The sequence below is a fragment of the Pristis pectinata genome, chromosome 12 (assembly GCF_009764475.1).
Source record: "Pristis pectinata isolate sPriPec2 chromosome 12, sPriPec2.1.pri, whole genome shotgun sequence".
NCBI lineage: Eukaryota > Metazoa > Chordata > Chondrichthyes > Rhinopristiformes > Pristidae > Pristis > Pristis pectinata.
This window is the reverse complement of record NC_067416.1, coordinates 52,031,815-52,048,394: the sequence shown is the minus strand read 5'-3', so window position 1 is coordinate 52,048,394 and position 16,580 is coordinate 52,031,815. Positions and strand designations below refer to the sequence as shown.

The following is a 16,580-nucleotide window of genomic DNA, read 5'->3' as shown; positions in this document are numbered from 1 at the left end:
TCACTGCAAGGTAGCAGCTCTATTAGCTGTGCTGCTCTAATATCTGGGACAAGACCCCTGCTGAGCTCTTGTCTTTGCCATCAATCTGCTGAAAGTCCTGCAGGAAATTCTGGGCCAAGATCTTCACCCACACAGTTCAACAATGTGGAACGTGTCACCACACGGAGGGATGGAGGTGAACGACAGGAATGCATTGAATGGGAAGACGAATGAGCACAGAGCTCGTAGAGCTGCTGCCTCACGTTGACAATGTTCAATCCCGACCTCGGGTGTTGACTGTGTGGAGTTTGCACCTTCTCCCTGTGACTGTGTGGGTTTCCTCCCACGTCCCAAGAGGTGTGGGCTGAAAGGTTATTAAACTCCTGTAAATTATCCCTAATGTGTGGGTGATGAGTAGAATCTGCTGGTGGTGGGGGTGAAGCAGGGTGTGGTCAATGCAAATGTGGGCAGAATTTTAAAAATGTATTAATGTGGGATCAGAGTAAATGACTGGTTGATAATCAGTGCAGACTCAGTGAGTCAAAGGGCTCATTTCTGTGCTGCATCTCTCTCTTTCTCTGAATATTCATAATGGGAGAGATGGGAGGAGGCTGGTGTGGAGCAGAAATACTGGAAGGCACCAGATGGGCTCAATGGCCTCTCTCTCTCTCTTCATTGTGTGCATTGCAGAGACAGGAAGGTCCTTAGATAAAGTGCTTCAAACAGAACTGCTTTATTTTAATCAGAGATCCAGAGCATTGAGCTCTAACTCAGTTAAAGAGATTACAAAAGAAAATCAACTGTGCCCAATGAACAGGGTTCAATCCTGGGTGAGATCAGCAGCGTCGACAGAATCTGACCCCCATGAACACCTGCAACACTTGTGAATTTTCGCAAGATTTCAGTAGCAGTGATGGTTGTATATTGAGCATACAGCATGATTAATCTTTCTCTGTAGTGTGAATTTGCTGGTGTTTCAGCAGCTCAGATGACCAAGGGAATCCCTTCCCGCACTCAGAGCAGGTGAAGGGCCTCTGCCTGGTGTGAACTCGCTGGTGTCTCAGCAAATGGTGTGACCGAGTGAATCCCTTCCCGCACTCGGAGCAAGTGTATGGCCTCTCCCCAGTGTGAACTCGCCGGTGTTTCAGCAGATCAGATGAACGGGCGAACCCTAACCCACATGTTGAGCAGGAGAACGGCCTCTCCCTGGTGTGAACTCGCTGGTGTGACTGCAAGTGGGACAACTGTGTGAATCCTTGCCCACACTCGGAGCAGGTGAACGGTCTCTCCCCGGTGTGAAGCCACTGATGTTGTGTCAAGTAGGTTATTCGAGTGAATCCTTTTCCACACGTAGAGCAGGAGAATGGCCTCTCCCCAGTGTGAACTCGCTGGTGCATCATCAGGCTGGATAACTGAGTGAATCCTTTCCCACACGTTGAGCAGATGAACGGCCTCTCCCCAGTGTGAACTCGCTGGTGTCTCAGCAAATTGGACGGATATGTGAATCCCTTCCCGCAGTCGGAGCAGGTGAACGGCCTCTCCCCGGTGTGAACTCTCTGGTGTCTCAGCAAATTGGACAGATGAGTAAATCCCTTCCCACACTCGGAGCAGGTGTACGGCTTCTCCCCAGTGTGAACCCGCTGGTGTATCAGCAGCTCAGACGACTGAGTGAATCCTTTACCGCACGTCGTGCAAGAGAACGGTCTCTCCCCGGTGTGAACTCTCTGGTGTGTCAGCAAATGGGACGACCGAGTGAATCCCTTCCCGCACTCAGAGCAGGTGTACGGCTTCTCCCCAGTGTGAATTCGCTGGTGTGTCATCAGGCTGGATAACTGAGTGAATCCTTTCCCACACGTTGAGCAGGAGAATGGCCTCTCCCCGGTGTGGACCCGCTGATGTGTTCTCAGGTTGGATAACCGACTGAATCCGTTCCCACATTCAGAGCAGGCGTACGGCTTCTCCCCAGTGTGAACTCGCTGGTGTGTCATCAGGCTGGATGAATTAGTGAATCCTTTCCCACACGTTGAGCAGAAGAATGGTCTCTCCCCAGTGTGAACTTGCTGGTGGCTCAGCAGACAGAATGATGTAGCGAATTCCTTCCCACATGTCAGGCAGGAAAAGGGCCTCTCCCTGGTGTGAACTCTCTGGTGTTTCAGCAAATCAGATGACTGAATGTATCCCTTCCCACACTCAGAGCAGGTGAACGGCCTCTCCCCGGTGTGAACTCTCTGGTGTGTTAGCAAATGGGACGACTGAGCAAAGCCCTTCCCACACTCCAAGCAGGAGAATGGCCTTTCCCCGGCACGAACTTGCTGGTGCGTCATCAGGCTGGATAACTGAGACAATCCCTTACCACACGTTGAGCAGGAGAACGGCCAATCCCCAGTATAAACATGCCGGTGTGTCAACTGGTGGGATGACTGAAGGAAGCCCTTCCCACACTCAGTGCAGATACACGGCCTCTTCTCTGTGAATTTGTTGGTGCATCAGCAACTGGAATGACAGAGTGAATCCCTTCCCACACTCAGGTGAATGACCTCTCTGAAGTGTCAATTTGCTGATGTTGTGTTTGAGATTCCCATAAACAAATCCTCTGCTTGTTGTATCCAGTGAAAGAAATTTACAAAAGTCATCAATAGGTACAGGACAGTATTTCAGCTGAGGTTTTAGCCTCTGTAGCGAGCTGTTATAATAATGACAAACACAAGCTTGAGGAACAACGTCATCTTCCATCTGGGAACATTGCAGCATCCAGACTGGCATCAAAATCTCTGGTTGTCTTTCCATCTATAATCAGAATGGGCCATTACTGCCACTTCCCTTTGTTCTACCCGTTGCTTCCCTCACCTACTCTGCCAATAAAATTCAATGTGTTTTCTGTCTTTCACTGTTAAAAGAGGTATCAAACCCAAAACATTCCCTCTTTCTGCAGATGGAGACACAAGAGACTGCAGATGCTGGAAATCTGAAGCAATACATGAGGGAGCTGGAGGAACTCAAAGTGGGTCAGGCAGCATCTATGGAGCGAAATGGACAGTCAGCATTTTGGGTCTTGGTAGTTTTGGACTTGGCGATTGTATTGGTTTATTATTGTCACTTGTACTGAGAATGAGTGAAAAATGTATCATGGAAGTGTTAGATCCCATTCTATATCCAGACAGAATAGAACATGTTCTCAGTGGCAGAAGGAGCCGAGGACATTGAACATAGTGGAGTTGTAAAATAACCATAAGTGACAAGGATTTTTGTTTCTTCAACACAGTGTTAACTGACACAATTTAGCCACATGGGTAAATTACTTTCACAATACATGTTTGTTTTATTCACTGGGAGTTGGACTTTGTCCCTTTTTTGACCTCAGTCCCAACTATAGCTGTTACCTACAAAGGCAAAGTGCTTTTTGCAGCAGAATCAATGGCCGCATTTATCGGTTTGTAAGACAAGCTTTTCACTGTAACTCGGTACAAGTGACAATAATAAACCAATACCAATACCAGGGATCCAGAAACGGTGCCAGCAAAACAGTCATTCACCAGCCGGGGCCTGGAGTCCACCTTGGGCCGGGCCGGCAGAGAAAGCAGCAAAATCAAAACATCTGCAGGTGCCCGAAATCGGAAATAAAAACAGAAAATGCTGGACACGGGTCTGACAGCATCTCTGGGAAGAGAAACAAATCACGTTTCAGGTTGGAAACCCTTTGTCAGAACTGAGAAAGTGAGAAAACAAGTTTTAAATTGCAAAAAAGATGGGGAAGGGATAAATACACCATTAAAACCACAGGAAGTAGGAACAGGAGTAGAACATTCGGCGTCTCAAGCCTGCTCTGCCATTCAGCAGGATCATGGCCAACTTTCTGTGCCATGTCCCCATAACCCTTGATTCCCCTACTGATTAAGAATCTATCCCAACCTGAAATATACCCAAGGACTCTGCCACACAGTTCTGTAGCAAGGTGTTGCAAAGAATCAAGCTTCTGAGAGAAGAAATTCCTCTTGTCTCACTTTTAGATAGACTCAAGTAAATTTCTCTTTCATAATGCTATGCGAACTCTGCTCAATGTTTCGATTTTTGAAACAATCAATCAGATAAAAGGGCAGTCTCCAAACTAAAACATTAACTCTATTTGTCTTTCCACAGATGCTGCCTGACCTGCTGAATTGTCCAGCAGTTTCTAATTTGCCTTCAGATGCTGGCATCTGCAATTTCTCTTTCAAAACATGGCAAAGAGAAAGTTTCAGATTGAGAATGCCTCAGCAAACCTGGCCTCACCCTTAGTTTACAAACCTGTCAGTGATCGAGATGAATGAGGGCAGGTAGAGAGAGAGAAATCAAACACAAAAAGATATTTCATTAACTGTGAAACACATGCTGCAGCTCTTGCTGGAACCACAGGCCTCGGCAACAGTTCTGGCCCACATTTCACAGCGTGAACATTGATTGCCTTGTCTCCAACTGCCTTTGTTAGTCCATTAACCAGAAAGGTCGATAAAACATAGAGCGAGGCTACGGCTGCCTCAGTGGAGCCAATCAGAGATGATCCTTTTTCTCCCGCATCTGTGCCTCCGTGCACCCGCATATCCATCCCTCCCCACAATCTATCCATTCCCCCAATCTCTCCCTCCCCCCACAATCTAACCCTCAACCATCCCCCCAATCTATCTGACCCCCACCCATGTAACCCTCCCGGAATTCCCCATCTATCCCTCCCCCAGACCCCATCTACAGCTCCCCCATCCATTCCCCCTTCCCTCCCCCACCCAAACCTCTCTGCAAGTTCCTTTTGCTCTCTCCCAGGTCTAACGGAAGGGTCTCGGACTTGAAAACTTCCCTGTTTCTCTTTCCACAGACGCTGCCCTCACCTGCGAACCCCCGACTCGATGAAACTTCCTGGTCCAAGTTGGCGCGCAAATGACGTCACCGCCATTGCGCGCCTGCGCTGTGATCTCACTCACTCCAGCCAGAGCTCTTTCTCGGCCGCGGTGGCTCTTGGGTAAATTCGGCTGCCATGCGAACCAACCTGAACAGCGCCTTTAAATAGCTTCGTTCTCCACCGCAAATCATTCTGCCGACAATAACTGTGTTATGAAGGAAACACTGTTGTCAGTCTCTGCACGGAAAGCTCCAGAGATCTTTGGTTCCTTCTCCATCCTCACCCCCACCATCTCCACCACCTCCTCCTGGACTCCCAAAGGCCACTATTGCATCAGGGAGGCCAGCAGAAAGAGGAAGAGAACACATTGTGTCGAGGGGCTGAAGCCTCTGGGAGAGGAAGAGGAGAGAGGGAGAGAGAGAGAGAGAGGTGTAGAGAATATGTGGAGACCACTGAAGGGGAAGGAAGAAACCTGCAGAAGATGGAGAGAGTCTCCTGGAGAGACAACTCCAGTGAGACAAAGTACCGATTCCTTCCATTCCGTCAGGTAGGCAATGTTTAGGATTGTCTTTGGGAGGGATGATAGTTTAGTTTTTGGGATTTGGAGATTAGGTCAGGGGTAAAAATGGGTAATTACTGTTTGGGGCCCACTGTCCTTGTTGACCCTGAGCCGTTGGTGAGGAGCTGCTCCCAGCTCATCCAGCCAGGGTGACAGCAACAAAGGCCGTCAGTTGTGTCAGACAACCCCCTCGGGCCTGTCTGAAGACGAGGCCCATTGCCCAAGTGCAGACCAGATAACCTGCCGCCTTTAAAACTCAGGCAGTGTATTTAGAAGTGTAAACGGTCTTGTAGTCGTATCATTGTAATCTGTTGTTTGCCATATGTATTAACGATTAAGAGGAGAATCCATGGAATAGTTAGTAATCTTGTCGCTGACACCAAAAATTGGTGTGTGGTGGAAAGTGAAAGTTGTCTAAGGTTACAACAAGATGGAGACCAGCTGTGAAAGTGGGCCAAGGGATGGCGTGTGGAGCTTAGACGGGAGAAGTGTAATGTGATATATTTTGGGAAGTTAAATCAGAGCAGAACACACAGGGTGAATGACAGGACCCAGCGTGAATCTGTAGAACAGAGGCCTGGGGGTACAAGTACATAGTTCCCTGAAGGTGATGACCTGTGCAGACAAAGTACTGAAGGTATGAACGGGTTCCTGCGCTGTGTAACGCCGACTCTTAAGTGTGAACGGTGGGAGAACGCGGCTCCGTCGGGCACCCTGGTTGAGTTCCGCGCTCGATGGGCCCCTCAGGGGATCGCGTGTGTCGTGGACGGTGAGAATGCGATTCTTCTGTGGAGCGTTGAGTGTTGCGTTTAGCGGGTGTTGTGTTGCGTGGATGTTTCGCGGGTGTTAGCGTTATTTTGCTGCAGCTATGTAGCTGCTTAGTTGCTTTCTTTTCTTCTCTATTAGTTGTAGTGTATTGACACTGGTTGTCCTTTTTGTACTGCTTTTAGTTAATAAACGTTTATATCAAAAAAAAAGTGTAAACGGTCTTGTTATTGTCTTGCTGTAATCCGGTGAATTTATACCTTCCCTTTCTTCTCCCAGAGGCACACGGCTGCCGTAAACCGTGGCATCTGGGTGAGCGGAAGGAAATGGACGCTTTCACCGCATGAGCCAGTGACTGAAGTCGTGAGTGATCGGTCCACAGTCCAAACCCGAGACAGCAGATCCCGACAGCAATCAAACCGCCGCTCCTCAGCTCTGTCCCTCTATGTCCCATCCACCTCTCGGTGTTAACTCGACGGCCGGGAATGTTCCCCTCCACGGGTCGACTGAGTCGTGGAGATGGGGTGAAGCCGCCTCTCTCCCCTCAGCACCGTCTCCGTCCCGTCCATCACCCTGCCAGCTCGAAATTCGTATTTTTTCTATTTTTTATTTTTATTTCTTGATTTATTTTTAATTTGTCACCCGAACCAGTTCAGCCTGAAGTTGTTTCCTCCAACTGTTTCTCTGTGAAAATTCTCCCCCTGGTCGCACCTTCATGTCCAGTCTCCATGTCCCCCCCCCCCCACCCCCCATCCCGACCCTGCTCCAACTCCAGGCTCAGCTCGGCACCTCGCTCAGGGAGGGACGCCTGTGTGGTGGGTGGCTTTCACTTTGGTGGGGGCAGTCACAGGTCTCGATCGGCTCTTTATGGGATCTATGACCCCACCCTCACCACTGTGGAGCCACCTGCAGGCTCTCTCCACATCTCCTACGCGGGGGGGGGGGGGGGGTGCATCTGGGTTCCTGGGTTGGCACACCCAGGAAGGGTATATGGGCCCCCGTGGCAATTCCCCAAAGTGGGAAGCCCAGTGGGTGCCTAAGTCAGTCACCTCCTGTCGTTTCGGTTGATGTATTGAAAAGAAGGGTGATCCGTCTGGAATTGAGGGTCCGGAAGTCCCTCCATTTGCCCCCCCCCCCCACGTCCCTCCCAATCCGCGCCCTCCGGCAGCTCAACGTCTTGCAGGTAAATAGAGGCAGCGACTGCTGCCACAGTGAGGACCACCTTTCGAGGGCGGCCACTGCGGCAGCAGGCTGTGGGAGCCTCGGTGAAGGAGCGAGGTCTCTCGTCCTGTCCATCTGACGTCCACCACTTCACTTGCCCTTCCACCTTGGGGCTTCCTCCAGGTCCTGCGCTGTGGCAGAAGAACCTTCAGGGGCTCCCTCACTGGCACTCAAGCAGCGGGGACATGGCTCACTTGTAGTTCTGACCCCCATTCTTGACCACTGCCCTCCCGGACCTCAGTGTCACTTGTACCATGCTAGCCCGTCATTTCGGATTAGGATCCGGGATGAAGGGAGTTTTTGCAGCGAGTAACCTCCGAGACCCTGTCCCGCTCCACCTTCCCAAGCAGTGATGGTGCCTCGATAGCCCAGCACAGAGTGGGCTGAGTGAGCCACCACCAGTCATCCCGAGGGGAAGCACTGAGAGTGGCTCAGTCCGGTGCTGGGGTCCAGGAGAGCCGAGGTAGTGAGGACCCTCTGCTTTCGTGGCCGCGGACCCCATGTTGCTCACAATGTGGGTCGGTTTGGCCCGAGGCGGAACCTTCTACCGGTGGGCACACCGGCAGGTGATGTCAGGGTCTCCGACCATCCACACCGAGCGAAAGTCATCCTCAGACTCGGGATGACCCTCCCTCTGCTGGGAATGTTTCCACGGATCTCCTGTGTTGCAGCATCTGAATGAGCCGGTGTCCCGGGAGCCCATCCTTCTCCAGAGTTGGTTCTGTGGCATCAGGCTCTTCAGATGCTTCGGAACCCGGGTGGGGGGGGGGGCACATTCAGGACGAAAGGGCTTTCTGGGCCGGTGGACGTGGATGTGTTCACCTGGCATTTCAACAGGCTCGGAGAGTGAACGGTACAATGGGACATTGTCCAATTCCAGACACGGCAGGGTTAAGTCGGTGTATCTCCAGACAGACATCATGCCAAGAGTCCGATGGTGTGCAGTTAGGGTGGCACCCCCTCCTGGTGACACATTGCTTCCCATTGGTGCCTGAGAGACGGGGTGACACTCTGGGCCACATCTGCCAGGGTCAGACAATCAGCTGCTCTGTGCTCCACCCTCACGAGTGGATGATCCACACTGAGGCAGTCCTGAAACCAGTTGGACTCGGTGGGGTGAGGGGTGGGGGGGGGGGGGGGGGTGGCGGGGTTACCAGGCGATCGACCTGCTTGCATCCCCGGACAATCACCATTCTGCTCGGACCTCAGGCAGTCGGGCCGGAGGCTCAACAGCCTTTGGTTCTTTTCCAGTTCCTGTTGCTCGGGGTTGCCTGATCTCCAGGATGCTCCCGAAAGCTGCAGCGGATGGTGGTTCTGGTTAACCCTTTCCTGGCCTCAAACCGTCCGTCTCATTCACCCTTGAGTTTCAATACTGCCGGGCCAGCTGAGGAGAGGTGTTTAAAGACGAGCCTACCTTCTTCAGGGAAGCTCTTCATTCCAACATATTCCACACACTGCAGGACACTGTCCAACTGGACCTCAGGGTAAGGAGGGCGGATCCTGTGAGGGAACAGGTTCCGGCTCCAGGGACAAATTGATCAAAGTGAGGGTTATTCGCGGACGCCATCGCCGGACCCAAACGGGAGCTGAACGGTCAGGGTGGGAACCTGGACCTTCCAGCTTCTGTTTGACGCTCTGGCTGTTTTAAGACACAACGCCCATCAGATTCGGGAATCCCAGCCGCGTGGTGTTCATGGGGAATGCTCACTTTGATCATGTCTGTCCCAGGGCACTTTAAGCCTCTCTTCCCAGCCAGACCCATCCTCCCTCCTCATCCTCTGGGCTACTTGGTTAGTCGCTAGCAGAGTGTCGAGAATGGCCGGGGTGACGATCAGCTCCTTCGTAAGCTGGTCCTTTGGTCGCTGTTCCCGTGTAAGCTCCTCTTCATTCTTCAAGTGACGCGACATTTTCCACCCACCCAGTTGACCCCTGGGGGAGCTGTGGGGAGTGTTGGGTCTGTTTGTTCCTCCCAGGTTGTCTTTGGTGTCTGAGTTCTGGAGCGTGATCACAGCACGGGAGCCGGGGAGGGAAGGGGAAAAGCACCTGGTGTGGCCTCCGACGAGAGCGTCAACACGTCTTCAAACTGTGCCGATACTTCCCTTCCCCCGCCATCCCACCCAACCTTTTGGGAGCTGATGTTTCATCCGATCAGCACAGCCTGCCCTGAAGGAATGGCATCAGCTGTCAGTTAGCACCGTGGGACAGGATGGGGGAGGATTTGGGGCCAGCGATGGGTGTCGGGGTTCTGTCTGGCTGCTGGGCCAGGGCTGGGACTGGAGACCATTCAGACCAGGCCCTGAGCTCAGATGGAGCGAGTGTTGACGGACGCATCACCCGGAATATTGTTTCAATGATTCATTGTGATTTAACATCTGGAAATAAAGTGGAATTGACCATCTCTGGAGTGTTTCCTGACGTGCACAGAGTGAGGGGGAGCAGCAGGCTCACATGGGCACACACACACACACACACACACACACACACACACACACACGGACACACACACGGACACACGAACAGGCACAGAGACACACGGACACACATGGACACACACAGACATGGACACATGGATACACCCACACAAACACAGACAGACAGACAGACACACACAGACACACAAAGAACTTGGACATACACACACCTCACACAGACACACACACGGACACACAGACACACGAACGGGCACAGAGATACACACACAAACACACACAAAGAACCTGGACATACACACCTCACACAGACACGCACACACATGGACACACACAGACACACAGACACAGACACATGGATACACCCACACAGACACACACACACACAGAACTCTGACATACATCTCACACACACACACACATGTGGACACACACACATGGTCACAGACATGGACACACTAACACACACACACACCATGCACTCACAAACAAAAACTTGAATAAATTCTCACACACACCACTTCCCAGTTTCTTAGAACGGTCAGAGACATGGCACATGAGGTTAGACCACCTCCCCAAGGCTCCCCACTGCCCCATCTCTAGTTGTGTTTGGTTCCTCCAAACACCATTGCAGTCTAAACTATTCAACCCCCATTAACTCTTCAGGGACTGGGTAGTTTCCCCTTTAAGCAACCACACTCCATACTCTCCATGTGTTGAACATATTAGTTTGGGGGGGGGGGGGGGGGGGGGGGGGGGGAGATGGTGACTTTACAACAAGTCCCAGAGTCAGACAGCATGAATTTGTTGCAATTCATTCAACTTGGGCTAACTGCCTTTTCTGATATCCAGAAGGGACTGAACCAGTTCCACTCCCCCTTTCCCTCACCACAGCCCCCAAGTCTAAATCCGGTTTGCCACAGGAAGTTCCAGGTGGAATTAGGACCAAATTGAATTGTGTAATGTGACCACCAATGTTTCATGTTGAACCGTCCAATCACAGGCAGATGACACTGACATTGGCCCATTTTGTCTCTGAAGAACCAGCAGCACTTTCAAAGTCCCTACACTGCAGGGAAGCCTGATTAAACAGAACACTGGTGCAAAATATGTCCTTGAGTTGAGGATTGGTAGCAGGCTGTTTCTGTGTGAAAGATTGGGACATTTTCTTCAGTGAGCTTGTGGAATTATTGCGGTGGAATTGGTGATCGGATGATTGGTGATGTTTGGGGGTAGATAGGCTGAGATAGTGAAGAACATAATATTAAAAACTAAGAAAATGTACGCTTAACTTGGCCAGTTTGGCCTCAGTTGATGCCAAGCAGGTCTTTGAATAATTACTCTGCAGATTATTGAGGGAAGCCGAGCTCTTTTACATTGAAAATGCAGACATTTTGATTTGGGAGTCTTCAAAGTTCACTTTAACATTAATAAAAGACTGCTGTACAAATGGCTGCACAGAGTCCATTGTGAGACCAATTTTCTTAAATTAGACTTTTCTCCAGCAGCATGTGAAACGGTCACATTTATAACAAGGTCTGATAAAGTCTATAATGAAACAGAAATTACTCGCTTATTGGATGGTGCCTTTCTAGAGAGGCGCAGCTAACGTTTCAGGTTCCCTTCAGAAGTTGGGAGAGTTGGGGATAAAATATTTTAAGATGCAGAGACAGCGGGAGGGGCAGAGAGAACGAAACAAAAGAGCTGTGGAGGAATGCGGTCGGGTGAGATTAAAGGAGAAAAGGTGGGGTGGGGCAGGGTGAAGGAGGGTGGGAAAGGGAAAGGTGGGTAAAGGCTCGGGCTATCTGCCTTATATCTGCCTCTCATCATTTTCTATACTTTCTATACCATCGAGTAGATAAGATGATGAGAGGCACATATAAGGCAGGCAGGCAGAGTCGTTTTCCCCCGGGTGGCAGTGTCAAGTACCAGAGGGCATAGATTTGAGGTGAGGGGGGGGGGGGGAGCAGGTGTGCGAGGTCAGTTTTGTCTCACACAGAGCGTGGCAGGTGCCTGGAACACATTGCCAGGGGTGGTGGGGCGAGCAGATCCAACTGCAACATCTAAGAGGGATTTAGACAGGCAGATGAACAAGCAGTGAGTGGAGGGTATAGATCGTGCGCAGGCTGACAATATGTTGGTCCGAGTTGGCGAAAAACCACCGACAGTGAGGTCAGAGTGCGAGTGGGACAGAGAATGAACGTGGTCGCTGCCCAATCTGTGCTTGGGTTTCTGCAAAGTAGAGGAGACGACAGCGCGAGCACCACAGGCACTGAACACAAGAACAACCGGATTTGGAAGGAGTGTGAGTGACTTATTACTTCACTTGGGTGGAATGATTGGGTCCTTGGAGAACGGGAGGGGAAGAGGTTAAAAGGGCAGGTGTTGTACCCCACCCACCCAGGTCATTCTCTCTTCCATCAGGTAGAAGATACAGGAGCCTGAGGGCACGTACCACAAGGCTCAAGGACAGCTTCTACCCCACTGTGATAAGACTATTGAACGGTTCCCTTATACGATGAGATGGACTCCGACCTCACGATCTACATTGTTGTGACCTTGCACCTTATTGCATTGCACTTTCTCTGTAGCTGTGACACTTTACTCTGTACTGTTATTGTTTTTACCTGTACTACATCAATGCACTCTGTACTAACTCAATGTAACTGCACTGTGTAATGAATTGACCTGTACGATCGGTTTGTGAGACAAGCTTTTCACTGTACCTCCAAACAAGTGACAATAATAAACCAATACCAATAATAGCTCCAACACATCCTCTCTCTTGATATCAACATGCTCTAGAAAATTAACCTCACCAACAATGTCCTCAGCATCATCAAGACCCGTCTCCTCGATGAATATTGAAGGGAAGTATTCATTGAGGACCTCACCCACTTCCACAGCTTCCAGGCACATCTTCCCACCTTTATCCCTAATCGGTCCTACCTTTACTCCTGTCATCCTTTTGCTCTTCACATAAGTGAAAAATACCTTGGGGTTTTCCTTAACCCAATTCGCCAAGGCTTTTTCATGTCCCCTTCTTGCTCTCCTCAGCCCCTTAAGTTCCTTCCTTGATACCCTACAATCCTCAAGAGACCTATCTGATCCTTGCTGCCTAAACCTCATGTATGCTGCCTTCTTCCTCTGAACTAGATGTTCCACCTCTCTTGTCAACCATGGTTCCTTCACCTTGCCATTCTTTCTCTGCCTCACCGGGACAAATTTATCCCTAACATCCTGCAAGAGATCCCTGAACAACAATCACATCTCCATAGTACATTCCCTTCAAAAATGTCATCCCAATTCACACTCAAAAGTTCTAACCTTATAGTGTCATAATTTACCCTTCACCAATTCAATATTTTCCTGTCCTCTTTGCTCCTCTCCTTGTCCATGACAATGCTAAAGGTTAAGGAGCAGTGGTCACTGTCCCCCAAATACCCACTGAGAGATCTGTCACCTGACACGGTCCATAACATAATTTTAGATTGAATGCGACATTCTCTCTAGTCGGCCTGTAGACATACTCTGACAGGAATCCACCCTGGATACACTTAACAAATTCTTCCCCATCTAAACCTGTGTCTCCGTGAGTTTTCTCCTGGTGCTCTGAATTCCTCCCACATTCCAGAGACGGACAGGTTGGGAAGTTGTGGGGGTTCCATATTGGCACCAGAAGCGTGGAGACACTTGCGGCCTACCCCCCAGAATACTCTATGCAAAAGATGCATTTTACTGTGTGTTTCGATGTACATGTGACTAATAAAGATATTATAATACTGAAAAAAAAGGAGAGTTGAACACCATTACTTTGTCCCCGAGGCTTGATGGATCAGGAATGTCACAGAAAGATACAGCACAGAAACAGGCCGACACAGTCCACAACTCCACACTGATCCCACATTCATCCTTTTTTCAAAATTCTCCCGACATTCTTGTCAACTCTCCCCAACTTCTCCCACTCACCAAGCGCAATTTACAGCAGCCAATTGACCTTGCAATCAGCACGTCTTTGGTATGTGGGAGGAAACTGGAGCTCCTGGAAGAAATTCCCAGTCACAGGGAGAACCCCCACACAGACTGTACCCAAGATCTGGATTGAACCTGGGCTCCTGTCACTGCAGGGTAGCAGCTCTATTAGATGTGCTGCTCTAATATCTGGGACATGACCCCTGCTGAGCTGTTGTCTTTGCCATCAATCTGCTGTAAGTCCTGCAGGAAATTCCGGGGGAAGCTCTTCACCCACACAGTTCAACAATGTGGAACGTGTCACCACACGGAGGGATGGAGGTGAACAACAGGAATGCATTGAATGGGAAGACGAATGAGCACAGAGCTCGAAGAGCTGCTGCCTCACATTGACAATGTTCAACCCCGACTTTGGCTGTTGACTGTGTGGAGTTTGCACCTTCTCGCTGTGACTGTGTGGGTTTCCTCCCACATCCTGAGAGGTGTGGGCTGAAACGTTATTAAAGTCCTGTAAATTGTCCCTAATGTGTGGGTGAATTGTAGAATCTGCTGGTGGTGGGGGTGAAGCAGGGTGTGGTCATTGCAAATGTGGGCAGAATTTTACAAATGTATTAATGTGGGATCAGAGCAAATGACTGGCTGATAATCAGTGCAGACTCAGTGAGTCAAAGGGCCCATTTCTGTGCTGCATCTCTCTATTCCTCTGAATATTCATACTGGGTGAGATGGGAGGAGGCTGGTGCGGAGCAGAAACACTGGAAGGCACCAGATGAGACAGGAAGGGCCTTAGATAAAGTGTTTCAAACAGAACAACTTTATTTTAATCAGAAATCCAGTACATTGAACTCTAACTCAGTTAAAGAGATTACAAAAAAAAATCAATTGTGCCCAATGACCAGGGTTCAATCCTGGGCGAGATCAGCAGCGTTGACAGAATCCAACCCCCATACACACCTGCAACACTTGTGAATTTGCGCTAGATCTCAGAAGCAGTGACGGTTGTACATTGAGCATACAACGTAGATAATCTTTCTACGCAGTGTGAATTTGCTGGTGTTTCAGCAGCTGAGATGATGAAGGGAATCCTTTCCCGCACTCAGAGCAGGTGAATGGCCTCTCCCCAGTGTGAACTCGCTGGTGTTGCTTCAGGCTGGATAACACAGTGAAGTCCTTCCCACACTCAGAGCAGGTGTACGGTCTCTCCCCAGTGTGACCTCGCTGGTGCATCATCAGGTTGGAAAACTGAGTGAATCCTTTCCCACACTCGGAGCAGGTGTACGGCTTCTCCCCGGTGTGAACTCTCTGGTGCGTTGTCAGGGTAGGTAACACAGTGTATCCCTTCCCGCACTCGGAGCATGTGTACGGCTTCTCCCCAGTGTGAACTCGCTGGTGATTCTTCAGGCTGGATAATACAGTGAAGCCTTTCCCACACGTTGAGCAGGAGAACGGTCTTTCCCCAGTGTGAACTCGGTGGTGTCCCTTCAGGCTGGATAACTCAGTGAATCCTTTCCCACATGTTGAGCAGGAGAATAGCCTCTCCCCGGTGTGAACACACTGGTGTGCCTGCAAATGGGATGACTGAGTGAATCCCTTCCCACACATTGAGCAGGAGAACGGCCTCTCCCCAGAGTGAACCCTCTCGTGTGTCAGCAAATCAGACGAATGAATGAATCCCTTCCCACACTCGGAGCAGGTATACGGCCTCTCCCCAGTGTGAACTCGCTAGTGTGTTATCAGGTTGGATAACTGAGTGAATCTTTTCCCACACGTTGAGCAGGAGAATAGCCTCTCCCCAGTGTGAACTTGCTGGTGCCTCACCAGACTGGATGGTGTAGCGTATCCCTTCCCACAAGTAGGGCAGGCAAAGTGCCTCTCCCCAGTGCAAACTCACTGGTGAGCCTGCAAGTGGGATGACTGAGTGAATCCTTTCCCACATGTTGAGCAGGAGAAAGGCCTCTCCCCAGTGTGAACCCGCTGATGCGTTATCAGGTTGTATGACTGAGCAAAGCGCTTCCCACACTCCGAGCAGGAGAATGGCCTTTCCCTTGCATGAACTTGCTGGTGCATCATTAGGCTGGATAACTGAGCCTATCCCTGACCACACATTGAGAAAGGAGAAAGGCCGCTCCCCAGTATGAATACGCTGGTGTGTCAGCAGGTGCGATGACTGAAGGAAGCCCTTCCCACACTCAGTGCACATACACGGCCTCTTCTGAATTTGTTGGTGCATCAGCAACTGGAATGACCGAGTGAATCCCTTCCCACACTCAGAGCAGGTGAACGGCCTTCCCTAGTGCAAATTTGCTGCTGTTGTGTTTGAGATTCCCATAAATAAATCCTCTGCTTGTATCCTGGAAAAGAAGTTTACAAAGGTCATCACTAAGTACAGGATAGTATTTCAGCTGATATTTTGGTCTCTGTAGCGAGCTGTTATAATAATGACAAACACAAGCTTGAGGAACAACGTCATCTTCCATCTCGGAATATTGCAGCATCCAGACTGGCATCAAAATCTCTGGTTGTCTTTCCATCTATATTCAGAATGGGCCGTTTCTGCCACATCCCTTTGTTCTACCCGTTGCCTCCTCACCTACTCTGCCAATGAAATTCAATGTGTTTTCTGTCTTTCCCTGTTAAAAGGGGTATCAAACCCAAAACATTCCATCTTTCTGCAGATGGAGACACAAGAGACTGCAGATGCTGGAAATCTGAAGCAATACAAAAGGGAGCTGGAGGAATTCAAAGTCGGTCAGGCAGCATCTATGGAGGGAAATGGACAGTCATG

The 16,580-nt window shown here is 50.0% G+C and overlaps 1 protein-coding gene across 1 annotated transcript; it reads right to left on the bottom strand.

Annotated features, from left to right (window-relative positions):
* Positions 1-699: 699 nt before the first annotated feature.
* On the bottom strand, positions 700-16,238 carry LOC127576411 (zinc finger protein 271-like). The gene is made up of 6 exons (XM_052026921.1): positions 14,832-16,238; positions 9,103-9,437; positions 7,943-8,216; positions 7,314-7,525; positions 3,474-3,574; positions 700-2,444 (listed from the first exon to the last, which is right to left on the bottom strand). Exons 1-6 carry the CDS (start codon positions 15,395-15,397, stop codon positions 921-923), a joined length of 3,012 nt encoding a protein of 1,003 aa, XP_051882881.1. The 5' UTR covers positions 15,398-16,238; the 3' UTR covers positions 700-920.
* Between the last annotated feature and the right edge of the window lie 342 nt (positions 16,239-16,580).

Excerpts from the sequence above, each read along its gene's own strand:
- LOC127576411 (XM_052026921.1), bottom strand. The coding sequence starts at position 15,397 with ATGTGTGGGAAGGGATTCACTCAGTCATCCCATTTGCAGGCACACCAG. Across the intron at positions 8,217-9,102 it reads CTGGGACAGACATGATCAAA|GTGAACACATCCACGTCCAC; the intron begins GTGAGCATTCCC and ends TTGAAATGCCAG. Across the intron at positions 2,445-3,473 it reads GCACCGTTTCTGGATCCCTG|AAGAGGCCGTGTATCTGCAC; the intron begins GTATTGGTATTG and ends AAATTCACAGAG.